The following is a 19,593-nucleotide window of genomic DNA, read 5'->3' on the forward strand; positions in this document are numbered from 1 at the left end:
TCTTCTCTCCCCCTCCATCCTCTCCTCTAATCCTACTCCACCCCCTCCATCCTTTTCTCTCACCCTACTCTCTCCCCAATTCCTCTCCTCTCTCCTCTATCTTCTCTCCCACCCTCCATCTTCTCCTCTTCTCTCTCCCCCTCTACATCTTCTCCCCCCCCTCGCCATCTTCTCTCTGCCCCTCTCCTCTCCCCCCTCAATAAATGCTCACTGCCCCTCTCAGCACCCAGCTGCCCCACTACAGTCATTTGAGCAGCTCTGATACTCACTCACTCTCTCACACACACACACACATGAATTACTCCAGACCAGATTCTCTCTTCTATCTCCTTTTCTTCTCCTCTTCTCACCTTTTACACTCTACCTTTCATCTACTTCTCCTTGCCTTACCACACCAGCACTATTTCCTACTCAGTGTTGATGTTGGACTGTGGACCCCCCCAGATCTTTATTCATTAGTGTTGTATAGTCAACCTGACACAAGCAGCATCCCTCTCAGCAGTAGAAATAGTGCCTTTCAGTCAGCTCTCCTCACCCAAATATTATTCCTCCAACTGATAAAACATTTGGATTTACATTTCCTCTGGGAGTCTCTTGGTCTTTGGGTGCACAGTATCTACAGTCTATGTTCAAAATGGATCAGTCTTCTTTCACCTAGATTATTTTCCAGTCATGTTACAAAGGCCCCCAATGGAACATCAAATGCTGATCTGGAGTGGATGTTGATTGGGGGTACCAATTCAGTCAGGTTAGGTCAAGTGGATCAGTTACAGTAGCTGTGGTCAGATCAGTGGTTGGCGTGGGAACGGTTGAGAGGGGCGTGGTCAGAGTCCGACAGAAGCCACTGGTGCAGAGAGGCTGTTTATTGTTATAACTTCAGTTCCTCAAACTGGAATCTCATAATTATGCATGTTAGATTGAGCAGTAGAGGCACTCTGTGATTACAGAACACACAGAGACCTTAAAATAACTTGAATAACTCTATCTCTCTTTATCTTTCTCAATTTGTCTCTATATCTGAATCTGTGCTGCTTTAATTCAGTGATTTGATACTGAATTCAGAGCTCAGATTTTTTTTCTTGTCTCCTTTGATTGAACAGAATAATTGTAGCATCCATGACAGCTAGTCACGGTGTTGACTAAAACGTTATTGTTATTTTACAGCGATCCACCAGAGGTTGGAGTCTGATGGGACAGAGAAGGTGGAGGGCTCCATGACACAGCGCCTGGAGAACGTCCTCAACAGTAAGCCTTCCATCTTTCTATCCATCCATACATCTACAATATGCATCCGTCCACCCATCTGTTCATTCATCCATCATCCATCCCTCTATTCACTCTCTGTTAATATCTCTACCTCTCAGTTGGAACATACACCAATTCATAGGTCAAGTCAAATCAGTAGTATGTATTGTAATCTGAAGGCAGACATCATCCCAGCTGACATTGTTTAGACTACCTTCTATCTCTATAGGAAGTCCAATTAGCAGGAAGTTTCTTCAGAAAACACCACCTACTTAACTATCAATCTGTTTGAGGATAGATAGAGTGCGATTTCGCCTCCTCGCCACCCACCAATTATCTCACACACACCACGTTGTGTGTGTTAGTTTTTTCCCTGTCTGTAGAGCGTCTCTTCCAGCTAGATCCTCTGTCCCTGTCTCCCATCTCATACATGATAATGTGACTCCTATAATGGAGCATCAATAAACATGTCCTCAGGGTTGAAGGTAAATAAACCTCCCTCCCGGACGCTGCTTTTATCCCAACAGCCCCAGACAGACATACACGTGGGCCCGCAGCCCCAGACAGACATACATGTGGGCCCGCAGCCCCAGACAGACATACATGTGGGCCCGCAGCCCCAGACAGACATACACGTGGGCCCGCAGCCCCAGACAGACATACACGTGGGCCCGCAGCCCCAGACAGACATACACGTGGGCCCGCAGCCCCTGACAGACATACACGTGGGCCCGCAGCCCCAGACAGACATACACGGGGCCCGCAGCCCCAGACAGACATACACGTGGGCCCGCAGCCCCAGACAGACATACACGTGGGCCCGCAGCCCCAGACAGACATACACGTGGGCCCGCAGCCCCAGACAGACATACACGTGGGCCCGCAGCCCCAGACAGACATACACGTGGGCCCGCAGCCCCAGACAGACATACACGTGGGCCCGCAGCCCCAGACAGACATACACGTGGGCCCGCAGCCCCAGACAGACATACACGTGGGCCCGCAGCCCCAGACAGACATACACGTGGGCCCGCAGCCCCAGACAGACATACACGTGGGCCCGCAGCCCCAGACAGACATACACGTGGGCCCGCAGCCCCAGACAGACATACACGTGGGCCCGCAGCCCCAGAAAGACATACACGTGGGCCCGCAGCCCCAGACAGACATACACGTGGGCCCGCAGCCCCAGAAAGACATACACGTGGGCCCGCAGCCCCAGACAGACATACACGTGGGCCGGCAGCCCCAGAAAGACATACACGTGGGCCCGCAGCCCCAGACAGACATACACGTGGGCCCGCAGCCCCAGAAAGACATACACGTGGGCCCGCAGCCCCAGACAGACATACACGTGGGCCCGCAGCCCCAGAAAGACATACACGTGGGCCCGCAGCCCCAGACAGACATACACGTGGGCCCGCAGCCCCAGAAAGACATACACGTGGGCCCGCAGCCGAGAGCTCAGCAACCGCACACATCCATAACTCCCTACATGTGGGCCTTCAGCCCGAGAGTAACCGAGTCACCCCTCCCCCACCCTCCAGTCACCACACACACCAGTGGGTCTACACAATCACAAACATCCCCCCGAAATATCAAAACAGCATGAAACTCGTCAGTCAGAGCCCAGAGTGGGGCGTGAAAAATGTGAAATTTTTCTCTGTTCGCTGTTTCAATGTTTTTCCTTTTGAGATTTGGTGTGGTGGGGGCGAGAGGGCTAACCCCTTTTTCTGATTAAAATCATTTTAGCGAGTCCTTGTTTTTTCTTTTTTTGCCGGCACATCCGAGGCCACCCACAAAGCCGGAGAGTAGTGTGTGAATGGCCCTGGGAGGGAGAGAGAAGGAAAGACTGAGAGATAGCTGTCATGCTCTCCTCACTGACTCTCTCTCTAACTCTGCCTAGTTCAGGTAGCTTCCAGGCACACAGCTTCCTGGCACACAGCTTTCTGGCACACAGGCCACAGAGGGAAATCAGATTCTCGCCTAAAAGATAATATGTAATAGTAGAAAAAAAAAATCTTTTTTTTTTTAATACTCACCCTTTCTCTCTCTTTCCTTCCTTCTCTCTACCCCCCCCCCCCCATCTCAGGAGCCAGTGATACAGCAGACACTCTGTTCCAGGAGGTTTTGGGGAGGAAGGATAAAGCTGACTCAACACGTAACGCCCTCAACGTTCTGCAGCGCTTCAAGTTCCTCTTTAACCTGCCGCTCAACATTGAACGAAACACACACAAGGTATACAGAACAGACACACACACACAGACACACACACACACACACACCTGCCCCTCAACAAAGAGCGCAACATACACAAGGTGCCCATCATACACACACAGATACACATACGGACGCACACACACACATATCTATACACTAACACACATACACACACCACACACACATATCTATACACTAACACACACCACACACACATATCTATACACTAACACACACACACACACACACATTTCTATGTACACACACAGCATACACACCACTCTATCTGTCGCTCATCATTAAGCACAGTATCCAGAAGGTGGTGCTACAGAGGCCTGAATGTGTGTAGGGTGTATTCAGTTTACATAAGAGTCTCATCTTGACATGTTCTTGTCCACTGTAGCTTTTTCTCTGTGTTACAAAATTCAACAAATGTGATATTGTTACAGTGAGAGTTTAATGTTGTTGTGTTCTCTCTACATGTTATAATCATAAAGTATTGTGTTGTCGTGTTCTCTACATGTTATAATCATAAAGTATTATGTTGTTGTGTTCTCTACATGTTATAATCATAAAGTATTATGTTGTTGTGTTCTCTCTACATGTTATTATGTTGTTGTGTTCTCTACATGTTATAATCATAAAGTATTATGTTGTGTTCTCTCTACATGTTATAATCATAAAGTATTATGTTCTCTCTACATGTTATAATAAAGTATTATGTTGTAAATGTTATTATAAAGTATTATGTTGTTGTGTTCTCTACATGTTATAATCATAAAGTATTATGTTGTTGTGTTCTCTACATGTTATAATCATAAAGTATTATGTTGTTGTGTTCTCTACATGTTATAATCATAAAGTATTATGTTGTTGTGTTCTCTACATGTTATAATCATAAAGTATTATGTTGTTGTGTTCTCTACATGTTATAATCATAAAGTATTATGTTGTGTTCTCTCTACATGTTATAATCATAAAGTATTATGTTGTTGTGTTCTCTCTACATGTTATAATCATAAAGTATTATGTTGTTGTGTTCTCTACATGTTATAATCATAAAGTATTATGTTGGTTGTGTTCTCTACATGTTATAATCATAAAGTATTATGTTGTGTTCTCTACATGTTATAATCATAATGTATTGTGTTGTTGTGTTCTCTCTACATGTTATAATCATAAAGTATTATGTTGTTGTGTTCTCTCTACATGTTATAATCATAAAGTATTATGTTGTTGTGTTCTCTACATGTTATAATCATAAAGTATTATGTTGGTTGTGTTCTCTACATGTTATAATCATAAAGTATTATGTTGTTGTGTTCTCTACATGTTATAATCATAAAGTATTATGTTGTTGTGTTCTCTCTACATGTTATAATCATAAAGTATTATGTTGTTGTGTTCTCTCTACATGTTATAATCATAATGTATTGTGTTGTTGTGTTCTCTCTACATGTTATAATCATAAAGTATTATGTTGTTGTGTTCTCTACATGTTATAATCATAAAGTATTATGTTGTTGTGTTCTCTACATGTTATAATCATAAAGTATTATGTTGTTGTGTTCTCTCTACATGTTATAATCATAAAGTATTATGTTGTTGTGTTCTCTCTACATGTTATAATCATAAAGTATTATGTTGTTGTGTTCACTCTACATGTTATAATCATAATGTATTGTGTTGTTGTGTTCTCTACATGTTATAATCATAAAGTATTATGTTGTTGTGTTCTCTCTCAGGGAGATTATGATGTGGTGATCAACGACTATGAGAAAGCCAAGTCTCTGTTTGGGAACACTGAGGTCCCCGTCTTTAAAAAAGGTAGGATAAAGTGAAGAGATCGGTGAAGATTTTAATTTGATTAAATTTTTTAAAAATTATTTCACCTTTATTTAACCAGGTAGGCTAGTTGAGAACATGTTCTCATTTGCAACTGCGACCTGGCCAAGATAAAGCGAAGCAGTTCGACACAAACAACAACACAGAGTTACACATGGAATAAAGAAACATACAGTCAATGATACAGTAGAAAAGGTCTATATACAGTGTGTGCAAATGAGGTAGGATAAGGGAGGTAAGGCAATAAATAGGCCATAGTGGCAAAGTAGTTACAACATAGCAATTAACCACTGGAATGGTAGATGTGCAGAAGATGAATGTGCAAGTAGAGATACTGGGGTGCAAAGGAGCAAGATAATTAAATAAATACAGTATGGAGATGAGGTAGTTGGATGGGCTATTTACAGGAGCAGTGATCTGTGATCTGTGCTTAAAGCTAGTGAGGGAGATATGGGTCTCCAGCTTCAGTGATTTTTGCAGTTTGTTCCAGTCATTGGCAGCAGAGAACTAGAAGGAAAGGCGACCAAAGGAGGAATTGGCTTTGGGGGTGACCAGTGAGATATACCTGCTGGAGCGCGTGCTATGGGTGGGTGCTGCTATGGTGAGCTGAGATAAGGCGGGGCTTTACCTAGCAGAGACTTGTAGATGACCTGGAGCCAGTGGGTCATATACTGTACTGCAACCGAGTAAGTGTGATCCTCTCCTCCTGTGTGTCTGTCTATAGTGTATGCCGAGGTGGAGACTAGGATCGGGGCTCTGAGGAGTCTGCTACTGGACAAACTACTGGAGACGCCGTCTACCTTGCATGACCAGAAGAGATACATCAGGTGTCAGTAAACTTCATGTATATGTACTGTAGCCAGGAAGACGGTGTGTTACATTCTCCCCATTCTCACTGCCCTCTCTCACTTTCTATATGCTTATCTCTTGTTGTATACCTGTCTACAAAGCCTTGCGTGCTCTTTCACTTTCTCTCTTCCTTCCCTGTCTCTCCTTAAATACCATCTGTCTGTCGCTCTTTCTCTCCTTATTACTCTATTTCCCTCGCTCTCCTTTTTCCTCTTTTCCGCTCTCCATCTTTCTCTCTTCCCCCTTCTCCTGCTCCCTCGTTCTCTTCTACTCCTCTCCCTCCATCCTCATAGTTGTGGTCTGTGATAGTTTATTATTACTCAGAACGACCCGTCAGAACCAGAGAGAGCAGCTCACGATCACAGCAGCCATCTTTCATCCTGCTACATTACATTAGAGCTAGCTGGCTTTAAACATCCACCATGCCAAACCTCCTGTTTACCTTACACCCATTAGGGGGAACCTAGGGGGTCTCTGGTGGGGGTTGTGGTGGAGTAAAGTCAGACATGGTTTCAAATAGTTTCATACAGTATTTGTTTCCCTTCAAATATTTTAGTTGCTCTTGATAGAAATTGCCTGATTTAAAAACGGAACCAACAGAATAGTCCCAAATGGGCAAACCGTTTCTATCTGGAAATCCAGGCTGACTTAATCGAATGCTAAAAACTATTTGAAAGGAAACGAATACTGTTTGAATCCAAATAGTTGGCTTGTTGTGTCTTGTAGGGGTTTGGGGGCTGGAGATTCCCTTGTAATGAGGAACAAATGATTCTGGTCTGGTTGGGTCTGCCTGTTATGTGATGGTGTCAGCCCACAATGAGAGAGTATCTCACTCATTTGAGATTATCCCACACAGTACTGAGTGATGTACAGGGAATGTAGTGGGGTAGGGGATGAGGGTTTTGGTAATGAGATGGGGATGAGGGTTTTGGGGATGAGTTGGGGAGGGGATGAGGGTTTTGGGGATGAGTTGGGGAGAGGTTGAGGGTTTTGGGGTTGAGAACTTTGGGGATGAGTTTGGGAGGGTTTGGGGGATGAGTTGGGGCGGGAATGAAGGTTTAGGGGATGAGAGTTTTGGGAATGAGTTGGGGAGGGGATGAAGGTTTTGGGGATGAGTAGGGGATGAGGATTTGGGGGATGAGTTGGGGAGGGGATGAAGGTTTTGGGGATGAGTAGGTTATGAAGGTTTTGGGGATGAGTAGAGGATGAGGATTTGGGGGATGAGTTGGGGAGGGGATGAAGGTTTTGGGGATGAGTAGGTTATGAAGGTTTTGGGGATGAGTAGGGGATGAGGATTTGGGGGATAAGTTGGGGAGGGGATGAGGGTTTGGGGATATTTTGGAGATGAGGTTAAGGCAAAGGCTACAGGAGATGGAGGTTGCTGGGTTTAGACTTAAATCTGAAGAGTGTCATGTTGAAGTGTTTGTTTTAAATCCATTTCTTACCTGAGTGTGTCAGCATTGACACCATCACATGTGAAGTGCTGTGCCCACATTCTAATTCTTACCTGTGTGTGTTCCTTCCAGGTATCTGTCTGACCTGCATGCACCAGGGGACCCTGCCTGGCAGTGTATCTACGCCCAGCACAAGTGGATCCTCGGACTGATGCAGAACTGCAAGGAGGAATTTATCAATGACCAGAGAGGTGAGTTACAGACACACACACACACACACACACACACACACACAGAGTCACACACACACGCAATATAGAAAGAAAAGCCCTTATTTCCCCATTTCAGTCAGACTGGTTAGGTTGACTAAGAGAATTCTTGCATTCTCTTTGCCATATCCCGACACACTCCCCCTTTCCTCTCTGCTCTTTTTCTCCACGTCCCTCTCTCCCCTTTTCCATCTCTCGTTCTGACGGAGTCAGTGTGTTTATTTTTTCATGAGCGTATGAAAAAGATGAAAGAGGGGGACTCTTGGCGTTGGACTTGGGTTTCAGGGCCCGACACACACCGCGTGCGGCCGCACAGATGGATTGGAACAATTAACCCCAATTAAGCTGTTTCTCTGTTAAATCAGCCAGCAGGAAAATGTGGATGTGAAACCATCCTCTCAGGAAGAATAGTACAGCAACGCATGAACACACACACACACACACACACACGCTAACCTCTCACCATTACAATAAAGAGAGGTTAGCATGTCTTGGGGGTATGATATTTTTGCATCTGTAACTTTCTCACTCATTATTCATGATTCATTCGGGACTACACTCTTAGAAAGGTGCAATCTAGGACCTAAATGGGTTCTTCGGCTGTCCCCATAGGATTACCCTTTGAAGAACCCTTTTGGGTTCCATGTAAAACCATATCCACAAAGGGTTCTACATGGAACCGAAAAGAGTTCTCCACAATACATTATTTACCATTAATTTCTATTGGGCATAAAATAATCGGAAACACAACCAAAACAAAAAGCAAATACATCCAACAAGCTTGATGTAATCATTGCATGCTATGAATACGGGACCAAATACTAAACTTTTGATTACTTTAATACACATATAAGTGAATTTGTCCTAGTCATTCTATCATTTCAAATGCAAAGTGCTGTAGTATAGAGCCAAAACAACAACAAAATGTCACTGTCCCAATACTTTTGGAGTTCACTGTTTACACACAGTATGCTCATAGACAGACGCTCACACGTACTATGCTCATATTCACAAGCCCAGACACACATACACAGAACACTACGTGGGTGGTGACTGCCGTACGCAGTGGAGTCCGAGTATAAACAGGGCTAATGATAAGGGGAACAGTGGTTTCCGGGGCTCAGGGTGATGAATATGGGGGCTCTACACGGATCTGCTTCTCTCATATCTGGGATGGAGTTAGTTACACATCACAACAGACATGGACACCTGTCAGTCAGCTGTTAGTCTACACAGAGTCAGGAAGTCAGATGTGTGAATTTAGTGAGGGCTCAGAGTATATAGGCCTACTGTATGTAAGTACATGGATGACACCAGTCACTCAGTTTCACTTAGGGAATTATTTAAAGAAAACATTGAATATCAAAGCACACACAGACACACACTCTGCAGCAGCAGCTGTCTCCTGGCCCCCTGTCTTGTCTTGTGAGCTCAGCTACTCTACATATACCTGGCAGCCATTTACACTTGTAGACCACATCCCCGCTTCCCTCACCCTCACCCCCGCCCTCCAACCCCAGCCCCGAAACCAGTGCTTCCCAAAAACATCCCTTAACCACAACCCCTCCCACCCGCGGCCAGTATCTCTCAAACCCTTCCTCCACCAGCTCCACTCTCACTTCTGACATCCATCATCATCACACACACACCCTATTGTCAGAGTCACACCTGGCAGGGCAGGCCTATTAACTCTGTGATTGATTGGTTGTGTCTACAGTAACTGATGTAATTTTCCTCTTTCATTCCTGGGGTAGCGGAATGCTCCGGAATGTTCCGGTCTAGAACGTGACGGTTCCGAAGCCCATTCTAGGATGTTATAATTACCTCAGAAAATGATCCTAAAACGTGAATTAGCTGTATTTTCCTTTGGTTGAAACTAATTAATCACATGTTGATGTGTGGTTAGTTGGTTTGTAGCATAGCAGCGATCAGTGCAGAGCTAGCAGTCAAATCAAATCAAATGTTATTGGTCATATACACGTGTTTAGTAGATGTTATTGCGGGTGTAGTGAAATGCTTGTGTTTCTATCTCCGACAGTGCAGTAATATCTAACAAGTAATATCTAAAAATTTCACAATATATACCCAATACACACAAATCTAAAGAAAGGAATTAAGAATATATAAATATATGGACGAGCAATGTCAGAGCGGCATAGACTAAGATGCAGTAGAATAGAATATATACAGTATATACATATGAGATGAGTAATGCAAGATATGTAAAGTTTATTAAAGTGACTAGTATTCCATTTATTAAAGTGGCCTCTAATGTGCTAGTGTTGTCTATAAAACAGTCTGATGACCTTGAGATAGAAGCTGTTTTTCAGTCTCTCAGTTCCAGCTTTGATGCACCTGTACTGACCTGACAATGAGACCTATACAATCGCAATGGCCAATGCGCAATTCTCTCACTCCGTACCTCAAATCCATATGAAATATCCTTGTAAAATAGTTGCTATGGAACTTATAATTGAGAGTTGAGAAATACCTACAGAAAGCTGAGAACATCCTCTCTCCATCTGTGACAACAAGATAACTGTGTTTTCCCAGCAATAGGATTTTAAAATGTTATACAATCAGAAAACGTTCTTTCTCCCAGAGCATTTTTTCATCCCGGGAAAGGGAGAGTGGCTCGCTCGACACAAAAACAGGCCCCAGGAAAACAGGTACAGGGGCCGGCAGACACTGTCATTACAGGAATCATGAGGATAATGTAGCCTACTTTACTGTTTGACCAACATAGGACGTTTTTAGTGAGGTGAATAATTGTGCAGCCAGCACCAATGCGACCAATACATATTTTTTAACTCGCACAGCCAAGTCAAAGGCTCACAAAAGGCAACTAAAAGGTTGCAGTCTGGAGCCCTGCCTTGTAGGCGTTTCGCTATAGGCATACTCTCTAACTTTTGTTTTACTTCAATGAAAAAGGCCTCCATCTTCGCAATCAACAGTAGCCTAGGTCAAGGCTCCTCTTTCACTTTCTCTCTCTCCTCAGCAGCAGGGCAGCCCCGAACAATTTGGCTGGCTACAAATTAATTTATCAGCTTTAAAAAATATATATATGTTTTTTTTTTTTATTAACCCATCCACCACCCCCCTTCTTCAGAGGACACATCTTGTTTGGTTTTTACAGCTTTTCTGCTACATTTTACAAATACATTTTACGTACACATATTGCATACTTTTATATAAAGCAAACACATAACAATAATAGATGACCAAACATGAGCTCTTTAATCCCGCCACTCAGCCACTCACAGCCCATCCCACCTATCACCATAGACCTCAGCTCTTTAATCTCAACCCTCAGCCACTCTCAGCCCATTTAATAGACCTCAACAGCCAATCACAGCCCATCCCACCTATCACCATAGACCTCAGCTCTTTAATCTCAACCCCTCAGCCATCCCACCTATCACCATAGACCTCAGCTCTTTAATCCCGCCCCTCAGCCAATCACAGCCCATCCCACCTATCACCATAGACCTCAGCTCTTTAATCTCAACCCTCAGCCACTCTCAGCCCATCCCACCTATCACCATAGACCTCAGCTCTTTAATCCCGCCCCTCAGCCAATCACAGCCCATCCCACCTATCACCATAGACCTCAGCTCTTCACCATAGACCTCAGCTCTTTAATCTCAACCCTCAGCCACTCTCAGCCCATCCCACCTATCACCATAGACCTCAGCTCTTTAATCAGCCAATCACAGACATAGACCTCAGCTCTTTAATCCCCCTCAGCCTCAGCCAATCACAGCCCATCCCACCTATCACCATAGACCTCAGCTCTTTAATCTCAGACCTCAGCCTTTAATCTCCCCTCTCAGCCCATCCCACCTATCACCATAGACCTCAGCTCTTTAATCTCAACCCTCAGCCACTCTCTGCCCATCCCACCTATCACCATAGACCTCAGCTCTTTAATCAGCCAATCCGCCCATCCCACCTATCACCCCTCAGCTCTTTAATCCAATCAGCCACAGCCCATCCCACCTATCACCATAGACCTCAGCTCTTTAATCTCAACCCTCAGCCACTCTCAGCCCATCCCACCTATCACCATAGACCTCAGCTCTTTAATCTCAACCCTCAGCCACTCTCTGCCCATCCCACCTATCACCATAGACCTCAGCTCTTTAATCCCGCCCCTCAGCCAATCACAGCCCATCCCACCTATCACCATAGACCTCAGCTCTTTAATCTCAACCCTCAGCCACTCTCAGCCCATCCCACCTATCACCATAGACCTCAGCTCTTTAATCTCAACCCTCAGCCACTCTCTGCCCATCCCACCTATCACCATAGACCTCAGCAGCTCTTTAATCTCAGCCCCTCAGCCACCTCTCTGCTCTTTAATCTCAACCCTCCCATCCCACCTATCACCATAGACCTCAGCTCTTTAATCCCGCCCCTCAGCCAATCACAGCCCATCCCACCTATCACCATAGACCTCAGCTCTTTAATCTCAACCCTCAGCCACTCTCAGCCCATCCCACCTATCACCATAGACCTCAGCTCTTTAATCTCAACCCTCAGCCCTCAGCCCATCCCACCTATCACCAGACCTCAGCTCTTTAATCAACCCTCAGCCACTCTCTGCCCATCCCACCTATCACCATAGACCTCAGCTCTTTAATCTCAACCATAGACCTCAGCTCTTTAATCTCAACCTCAGCCACTCTCAGCCCATCCCACCTATCACCATAGACCATCATCGTTTGGTTTCCATGTGCCATATAATTTTCAATTTTGTGATGTTTCACGTACATTTTGAACCTTTCTAATCATATAGAATCCACAGATTGTGAGCCTTTCCTATGAGTATTATTATAGTATTTATTGACTGACTATGTCTTTCCAAATCGCTCAACACTGCTATTTGTAGAGTTCATTTTAAGTGAATGTTGTAATTTTTTAACCATTCCCGAACCTGTGACCAGAAACAAGCTACATAGGGGCAATACCAGAATAAATAGCAGCAAAATCTACAGTGCAGAGATTGTTGTATGCCCCGTATATATAGCATTCTGTTGGTGACATGAATTTTGTATAATCATTTAAATTGAAAAACTCAGTGTTGAATCAAGTGTTGTTTTTTGTACCAGTTAATAAACCATGTGCCATGGAATTGGTACATCAAAATTCTCTTCCCATTTATTTTGCAACCTGTACGGCGCAGCTACTGTATCAACATTTTTGTCCTCAAATGAAACTGGTATATTTTTCTATTTATGCCAGTTCCTTTCAGCCAATTTGTATCTTTTAATACAGTGAAACAAAAAAGTTTTAGTCAGCCACCAATTGTGCAAGTTCTCCCACTTAAAAAGATGAGAGGCCTGTCATTTTTATCATAGGTACACTTCAACTATGACTATTTTTTTCTTCCAGAAAATCACATTGTAGGATTTTTTAATGAATTTATTTGCAAATTATGGTGGAAAATAAGTATTTGGTCAATAACAAAAGTTTATCTCAATACTTTGTTATATACCCTTTGTTGGCAATGACAGAGGTCAAAAGTCTTCACAAGGTTTTCACACACTGTTGCTGGTATTTTGGCCCATTCATCCATGCAGATCTCCTCTAGAGCAGTGATGTTTTGGGGCTGTTGCTGGGCAACACGGACTTTCAACTCCCTCCAAAGATTTTCTATGGGGTTGAGATCTGGAGACTGGCTAGGCCACTCCAGGACCTTGAAATGCTTGTTGCCTAGGCGGTGTGTTTGGGATCATCGTCATGCTGAAAGACCCAGCCATGTTTCTGCTTCAATCCTCTTGCTGATGGAAGGAGGTTTTCACTCAAAATCTCACGATACATGGCCCCATTCATTCTTTCCTTTACACAGATCAGTCGTCCTGGTCCCTTTGCAGAAAAACAGCCCCAAAGCATGATGTTTACACCCCCATGCTTCACCCCCATGCTTATTTGGATGCAACTCAGCATTCTTTGTCCTCCAAACACGATGAGTTGAGTTTTTACCAAAAAGTTATATTTTGGTTTCATCTGACCATATGACATTCTCCAATCTTCTTCTGGATCATCCAAATGCTCTCTAGCAAACTTCAGACGGGCCTGGACATGTACTGGCTTAAGCAGGGGGACACATCTGGCACTGCAGGATTTGAGTCCCTGGCGGCTTAGTGTGTTACTGATGGTAGGCTTTGTTACTTTGGTCCCAGTTCTCTGCAGGTCATTCACTAGGTCCCCCCGTGTGGTTCTGGGATTTTTGCTCACCGTTCTTGTGATTAATTTTGACCCCACGGGGTGAGATCTTGCGTGGAGCCCCAGATCGAGGGAGATTATCAGTGGTCTTGTATGTCTTCCATTTCCTAATAATTGCTCCCACAGTTGATTTCTTCAAACCAAGCTGCTTACCTATTGCAGATTCAGTCTTCCCAGCCTGGTGCAGGTCTACAATTTTGTTTCTGGTGTCCTTTGACAGCTCTTTGGTCTTGGCCATAGTGGAGTTTGGAGTGTGACTGTTTGAGGTTGTGGACAGGTGTCTTTTATACTGATAACAAGTTCAAACCGGTGCCATTAATACAGGTAACGAGTGGAGGACAGAGGAGCCCCTTAAAGAAGACGTTACAGGTCTGTGAGAGCCAGAAATCTTGCTTGTTTGTAGGTGACCAAATACTTATTTTCCACCATAATTTGCAAATAAATTCATTAAAAATCCTACAATGTGATTTTCTGGATTTTTTTTTCTCATTTTGTCTGTCATAGTTGAAGTGTACCTATGATGAAAATTACAGGCCTCATCTTTTTAAGTGGGAGAACTTGCACAATTGGTGGCTGACTAAATACTTTTTTGCCCCAGTGTATATGGCAGTTCCCTACCTTCTCCCTTTTCCACTTGCCTCCTCCATTTTTGTGGTAATGCTACAATCAGTTGGTTATAAGTTTCTTTTGAGCAGACATTCTCATATATTTTCGATAGCTGCATATGTGAAAAGTCCACTGTTTATATTCATAATATTGTTAATAAATATAATAAAAATGTTCCATACCGAATGTTTTTTTATTAATCAGTATATTTGAGTTTAACCATAACATTTGTTGTAATATTTGTTCTTTTCTGGAGGGTAAAATTGTAACCAGATTTGTATGGCTTGTTCAAGAAAGGGCAATCATTTAAAACAATTTAATTTTCAATTGGAGAGAAGTTGTAATCTGTATAAAGGCAAATATGTAGTTTTTGAACAACAGATGAGCCTTTCTTAATAATGTACTGGATAACCATTTGGGGGTTTAAGTACAATTTATGTATGAGTGAAGCTTTTAGTGAGAGGTTTAAAGCTTTAATGTTTCGTCATTTTAGCCCCCCCAAACTCATATTCATTATATAAGTAGGCACACCCACACACACATCCTGGACACCATGGGAAAGGGTTCACCCAACACCTGTATCAACAGCAACAGCTCTGATCCCTCTCTCTATAACATGGCCAGGAATGAGAGCGAGAGAGAACGCAGCTCCATATGTGCAGAATCTCTGTCTGTCTGTGTGCCCATTGCTTTGTGTCTTTGTGCTTGCGGGTTGTGTGTATGCTTAAATATGTACTTCCAAACATAAAGTATTCGCACCCCTAGACTTTTTCCAGATGTTGTTGTATTACAAATTGGGATTAAAATGGATTTGTCATCTTTTGTCAACGATCTACACAAAATACTCTGTAATGCCAAAGTTGTAGAAAATTCCCGAGCAGACTAGATGAAAAATCTGTTGATGTGCCCTTGAGCAAGGTACTTAACCTTAATTGCTCTGCATAAGAGCGTCTGCTAAATCAGTGTTGCGTTGGGTATTTGAATCAGCGGTGTAGTACTAGGACGAAAACCAAAACGTGCACCCAGGGGGGCCCCAGGACCGAGTTTGGCAAATGCTGTGCTAAATGACTGAAGAGTAAAAATGCAAGTTGGTTGTTCATCATTGCTAGACAGCCATTTTCAAGTCTTTCCATAGATTTTCAAGCCGATTTAAGTCAAAACTCCCTAGTCCTTGCCGATGACAAGCGTACCCATACCATAATACAGCCACCACCATGCTTGAAAATATGAAGAGTGTGTTATGTTACTATTGTGGAGTAACTACAATGTTGTTTAATCCATCCTCAGTTATCTCCTATCACAGCCATTAACTCTGTTACTGTTCTAAAGTTACCATTGGCCTCATGGTGAAATCCCTGAGCGGTTTCCTTCCTCTCCACCTGTATCTTTGTAGTGACTGGGTGTATTGATACACCATCCAAAGTGTAATTAATAACTTCACCATGCTCTAAGGGATACTCAATGCCATCTACCAGTAGGTGTCCTTCTTTGCGAAACATTGGAAAACCTCCCTGGTCTTTGAGGTTGAATTTGTACTTGAAATTCACTGCTCGACAGAGAGACCTTATAGCTAATTGTTTGTGTGGGGTACAGAGATGGGGTAGTAATTTAAAACAGGTTAAACACGACTATTGCAGAGTCCATGCAACATATTCTGTGACTTGTTAAGCACATTTCTACTCCTGAACTAATTTAGGCTTGCCATAACAAAAGTGTTGAATATTTATTGACTGAAGACATTTTAGCTTTTCAGTTTTTAATAAAAAATAATTTCTAAAAACATAATTCTACTTTGACGTTATGGGGTATTGTGTGTAGATCAGTGACATAAAATCTAAATGTAATCTATTTTAAATTCGGCTGTAACACAACAAAATGTGCAAAAGTACAGGGTGAATACTTTCTGAAGGCCCTGTATGTGTGTATAAATGTGTGTGTATGAAAGATTGTGTGCTTCTCTGGAGGGTGCTTATGGTCTCTTTCCTGGTTTATCTGACTCACCTTGTAGTTTACTAACATTTGTAGATGGAAGGGTTTGGTTAGTGCTTGTGCACAGTCAGCCTGCAGCCCTTCAATCTGGGGGATTCACCAAGCTCACTGACCACAACAGAGCGAGTGTGTCATATGTTTTGGAAATAAGTCAGCTCTTTTTCTTACTGCATTTACAGTAAGGATCTGTAGGCGTTCTAGTGGTGTTGTTTCTATCAGTACTTTACCCTGACTTTCATTTTGTCTACTCCCTTCACAGAACAGCGCAAACTGGCTCTAAGTTTAAAAAGAGGAGTGGGAGGCCCCGGTGCACAACTGAGCAAGTAGACAAGTATATTAGGTGACTCCGGGATGCTGGCCTTCTAGGCAAAGTTGCAAAGAAAAACCATATCTAAGACTGGCCAATAAAAAGAAAAGATTAAGATGGGTTAAAGAACACAGACACTGGACAGAGGAACTCTGCCTAAAAGGCCAGCTTCCCGGGGTGGCCTCTTCACTGTTGACGTTGAGGCTGGTGTTTTGTGGGTACTATATAATGAAGCTGCCAGTTGAGGACTTGTGAGGCATCTGCTTCTCAAACTAGACACTCTAATGTACTTGTCCTCTTGCTCAGTTGTGCACCGGGGCCTCCCACTCCTCTTTCTATTCTGTTTAGAGCCAGTTTTTTCTCTGATCTGTGAAGGGAGTAGTACACAGCGTTGTATGGGATCTTCAGTTTCTGGGCAATTTCTCGCATGGAATAGCTTTCATTTCTCAGAACAAGAATAGACTGACGAGTTTCAGAAGAAAGTACTTTTGTTTCTGGACATTTTGAGCCTGTCATCGAACCCACAAATGCTGAGAGACCTCGCTACTGTTATTTTTCACTGTCTTTTTACTGTTGTTTTTATTTCTTTACTTAGCTATTGTTCACCTAATACCTTTTTTTACACTGTTGGTTAGAGCCTGTAAGTAAGCATTCCACTGTAAGGTCTACCTACACCTGTTGTATTCGGCGCACGTAACAAATATACTTTGATGCTCCAGATACTCAACTAGTTTAAAGGTCAGTTTTATAGCTTCTTTAATCAGACAACAGTTTTCAGCTGTGCTAAAATAATTGCAAAAGTGTTTTCTAATGATCAATTAGCCTTTTAAAATGATAAACTTGAATTAGCTAACACAACGTGCCATTAGATCACAGGAGAGATGGTTGCTGATATTGGACCTCTGTACGCCTATGTAGATGTTCCATAGAAAATCAGCCGTTTCCAGGTACAATAGTAATTTACAACATTAACAATGTCTACGCTGTATTTCTGATCAATTTGATGTTATTTTAATGGACAAAAAAATGTGCTTTTCTTTCAAAAACGAGGACATTTCTAAGTGACACCAAACTTTTGAACGGTAGTGTGTGTGTATATATATATATATATATATACAGTACCAGTCATAAGTTTGGACACAAATACTCATTTTACTATTTCCTACATTGTAGAATAATAGTGAAGACATCAAAACTATGAAATAACACATATGGAATCATATAGTAACCCGAAAAGTGTTAATGGAAGCAAGTCCCTGCAGCAATGTTCCAACTTCTAGTGAAAAGCCTTCCCAGAAGAGTGGAGGCTGTTATAGCAGCAAAGGGGAGACCAACTCCATATTAGTGCACAGGATTTTGGAATGAGATATTCGATGAACAGGTGTCCACATACTAATGGTCATATAGTGTATTTTTCTATTTGGTCCTCAAACTTGAACTCGACTCTGAGGCGAAAATGAGGCGTTTTCCGCGAACTGGAATACATCTGATTGGTCAGGTAGGCGGGCTTTCTGAGCCAACATACACTGCCTCATCTGATTGATTGAGTTGGCAGGCTTTCTGACTTTGTGGCTGTGGTAACTAGTGATGTCCCATCTCGTGGAGAGCAGCACTGTAGCTCTCTTTCCCCATCTAGTGGAGACTGGAGTGCAGTAAATGGCCTGATCAAGCCAGCGTAATTACATTTACATTTAAGTCATTTAGCAGACGCTCTTATCCAGAGCGACTTACAAATCTAATCTGTAATCTTTTTTTTTTTACTTATAATGTAATCTGTCCCAGATCCAACAGACATCACTCTGCCCAGCTAAACTGAATTCACCTCTGCCTTGTACAAACCCACTGCCCTCTCCTCAGCTCCCCTTTGCTCCCTTCTCCTCCTCCCCTCTCGCTCATCACTCTGAAACAACGGGGCATTCTCTGCATCGCTGGCAAGGGGAGAGATGGATCAGAAGACAAATAAAGAAAGAAGGAGGGGACTGTTTGGTGTGAAAGCCTGCTGAGATTATTGAGGAATGTGGAGTTATTATGAAAACGGTTGATTTAATCTCTCAAGTATTTGATCCTGTGGGTTCATCTCTCTCTCTCTCTCTCTGTCTTGCTCTCTCTCTCCCTCTATTTCACCATCTCAGTGGGGTTGGGGGCCATAGCCCTGGATCTAGAGGGGGACCCTCGCCCGTCGGCCCTCAGCAGGATCAGAGACACAGCTTCTCTGAAGAGGGGGTGCAGTCTGCGTACTCCCCGCCCCAGCAGTGAGTAACACTAGCTACACTATATAAACTCAGCAAAAAAAGAAACGTCCTCTCACTGTCAACTGTGTTTATTTTCAGCAAACGTAACGTGTAAATATTTGTATGAAAAAAACATGATTCAACAACTGAGACATTAACTGAACAAGTTCTACAGACATGTGACTAACAGAAATGGAATAATGTGTCCCTGAACAAAGGGGGGGGGTCAAAATCAAAAGTAACAGTCAGTATCTGGTGTGGCCACCAGCTGCATTAAGTACTGCAGTGCATCTCCTCCTCATGGACTGTGCCAGATTTGCCCGTTCTTGCTGTGAGATGTTACCCCACTCTTCCACCAAGGCACCTGCAAGTTCCCAGACATTTCTGGGGGGATGGCCCTAGCCCTCACC

At 43.3% G+C, this 19,593-nt stretch overlaps 1 protein-coding gene across 5 annotated transcripts in view; it reads left to right on the forward strand.

Moving 5' to 3' along the window:
• Window positions 1–19,593, forward strand: part of exoc2 (exocyst complex component 2) — a 142,364-nt gene that overhangs the window by 84,005 nt on the left and 38,766 nt on the right. For all 5 annotated transcript variants that reach the window (XM_065009170.1, XM_065009169.1, XM_065009171.1 and 2 more), the window contains 6 exons: window positions 1,165–1,245; window positions 3,338–3,483; window positions 5,211–5,292; window positions 6,035–6,137; window positions 7,686–7,804; window positions 19,085–19,204. In XM_065009170.1, coding sequence (XP_064865242.1) covers window positions 1,165–1,245; window positions 3,338–3,483; window positions 5,211–5,292; window positions 6,035–6,137; window positions 7,686–7,804; window positions 19,085–19,204 — 651 coding nt within the window. The remainder of the gene's footprint in view (window positions 1–1,164; window positions 1,246–3,337; window positions 3,484–5,210; window positions 5,293–6,034; window positions 6,138–7,685; window positions 7,805–19,084; window positions 19,205–19,593) is intronic.

This window comes from Oncorhynchus nerka, linkage group LG24 (genome assembly GCF_034236695.1).
Source record: "Oncorhynchus nerka isolate Pitt River linkage group LG24, Oner_Uvic_2.0, whole genome shotgun sequence".
Classification (NCBI taxonomy): Eukaryota; Metazoa; Chordata; class Actinopteri; order Salmoniformes; family Salmonidae; genus Oncorhynchus; species Oncorhynchus nerka.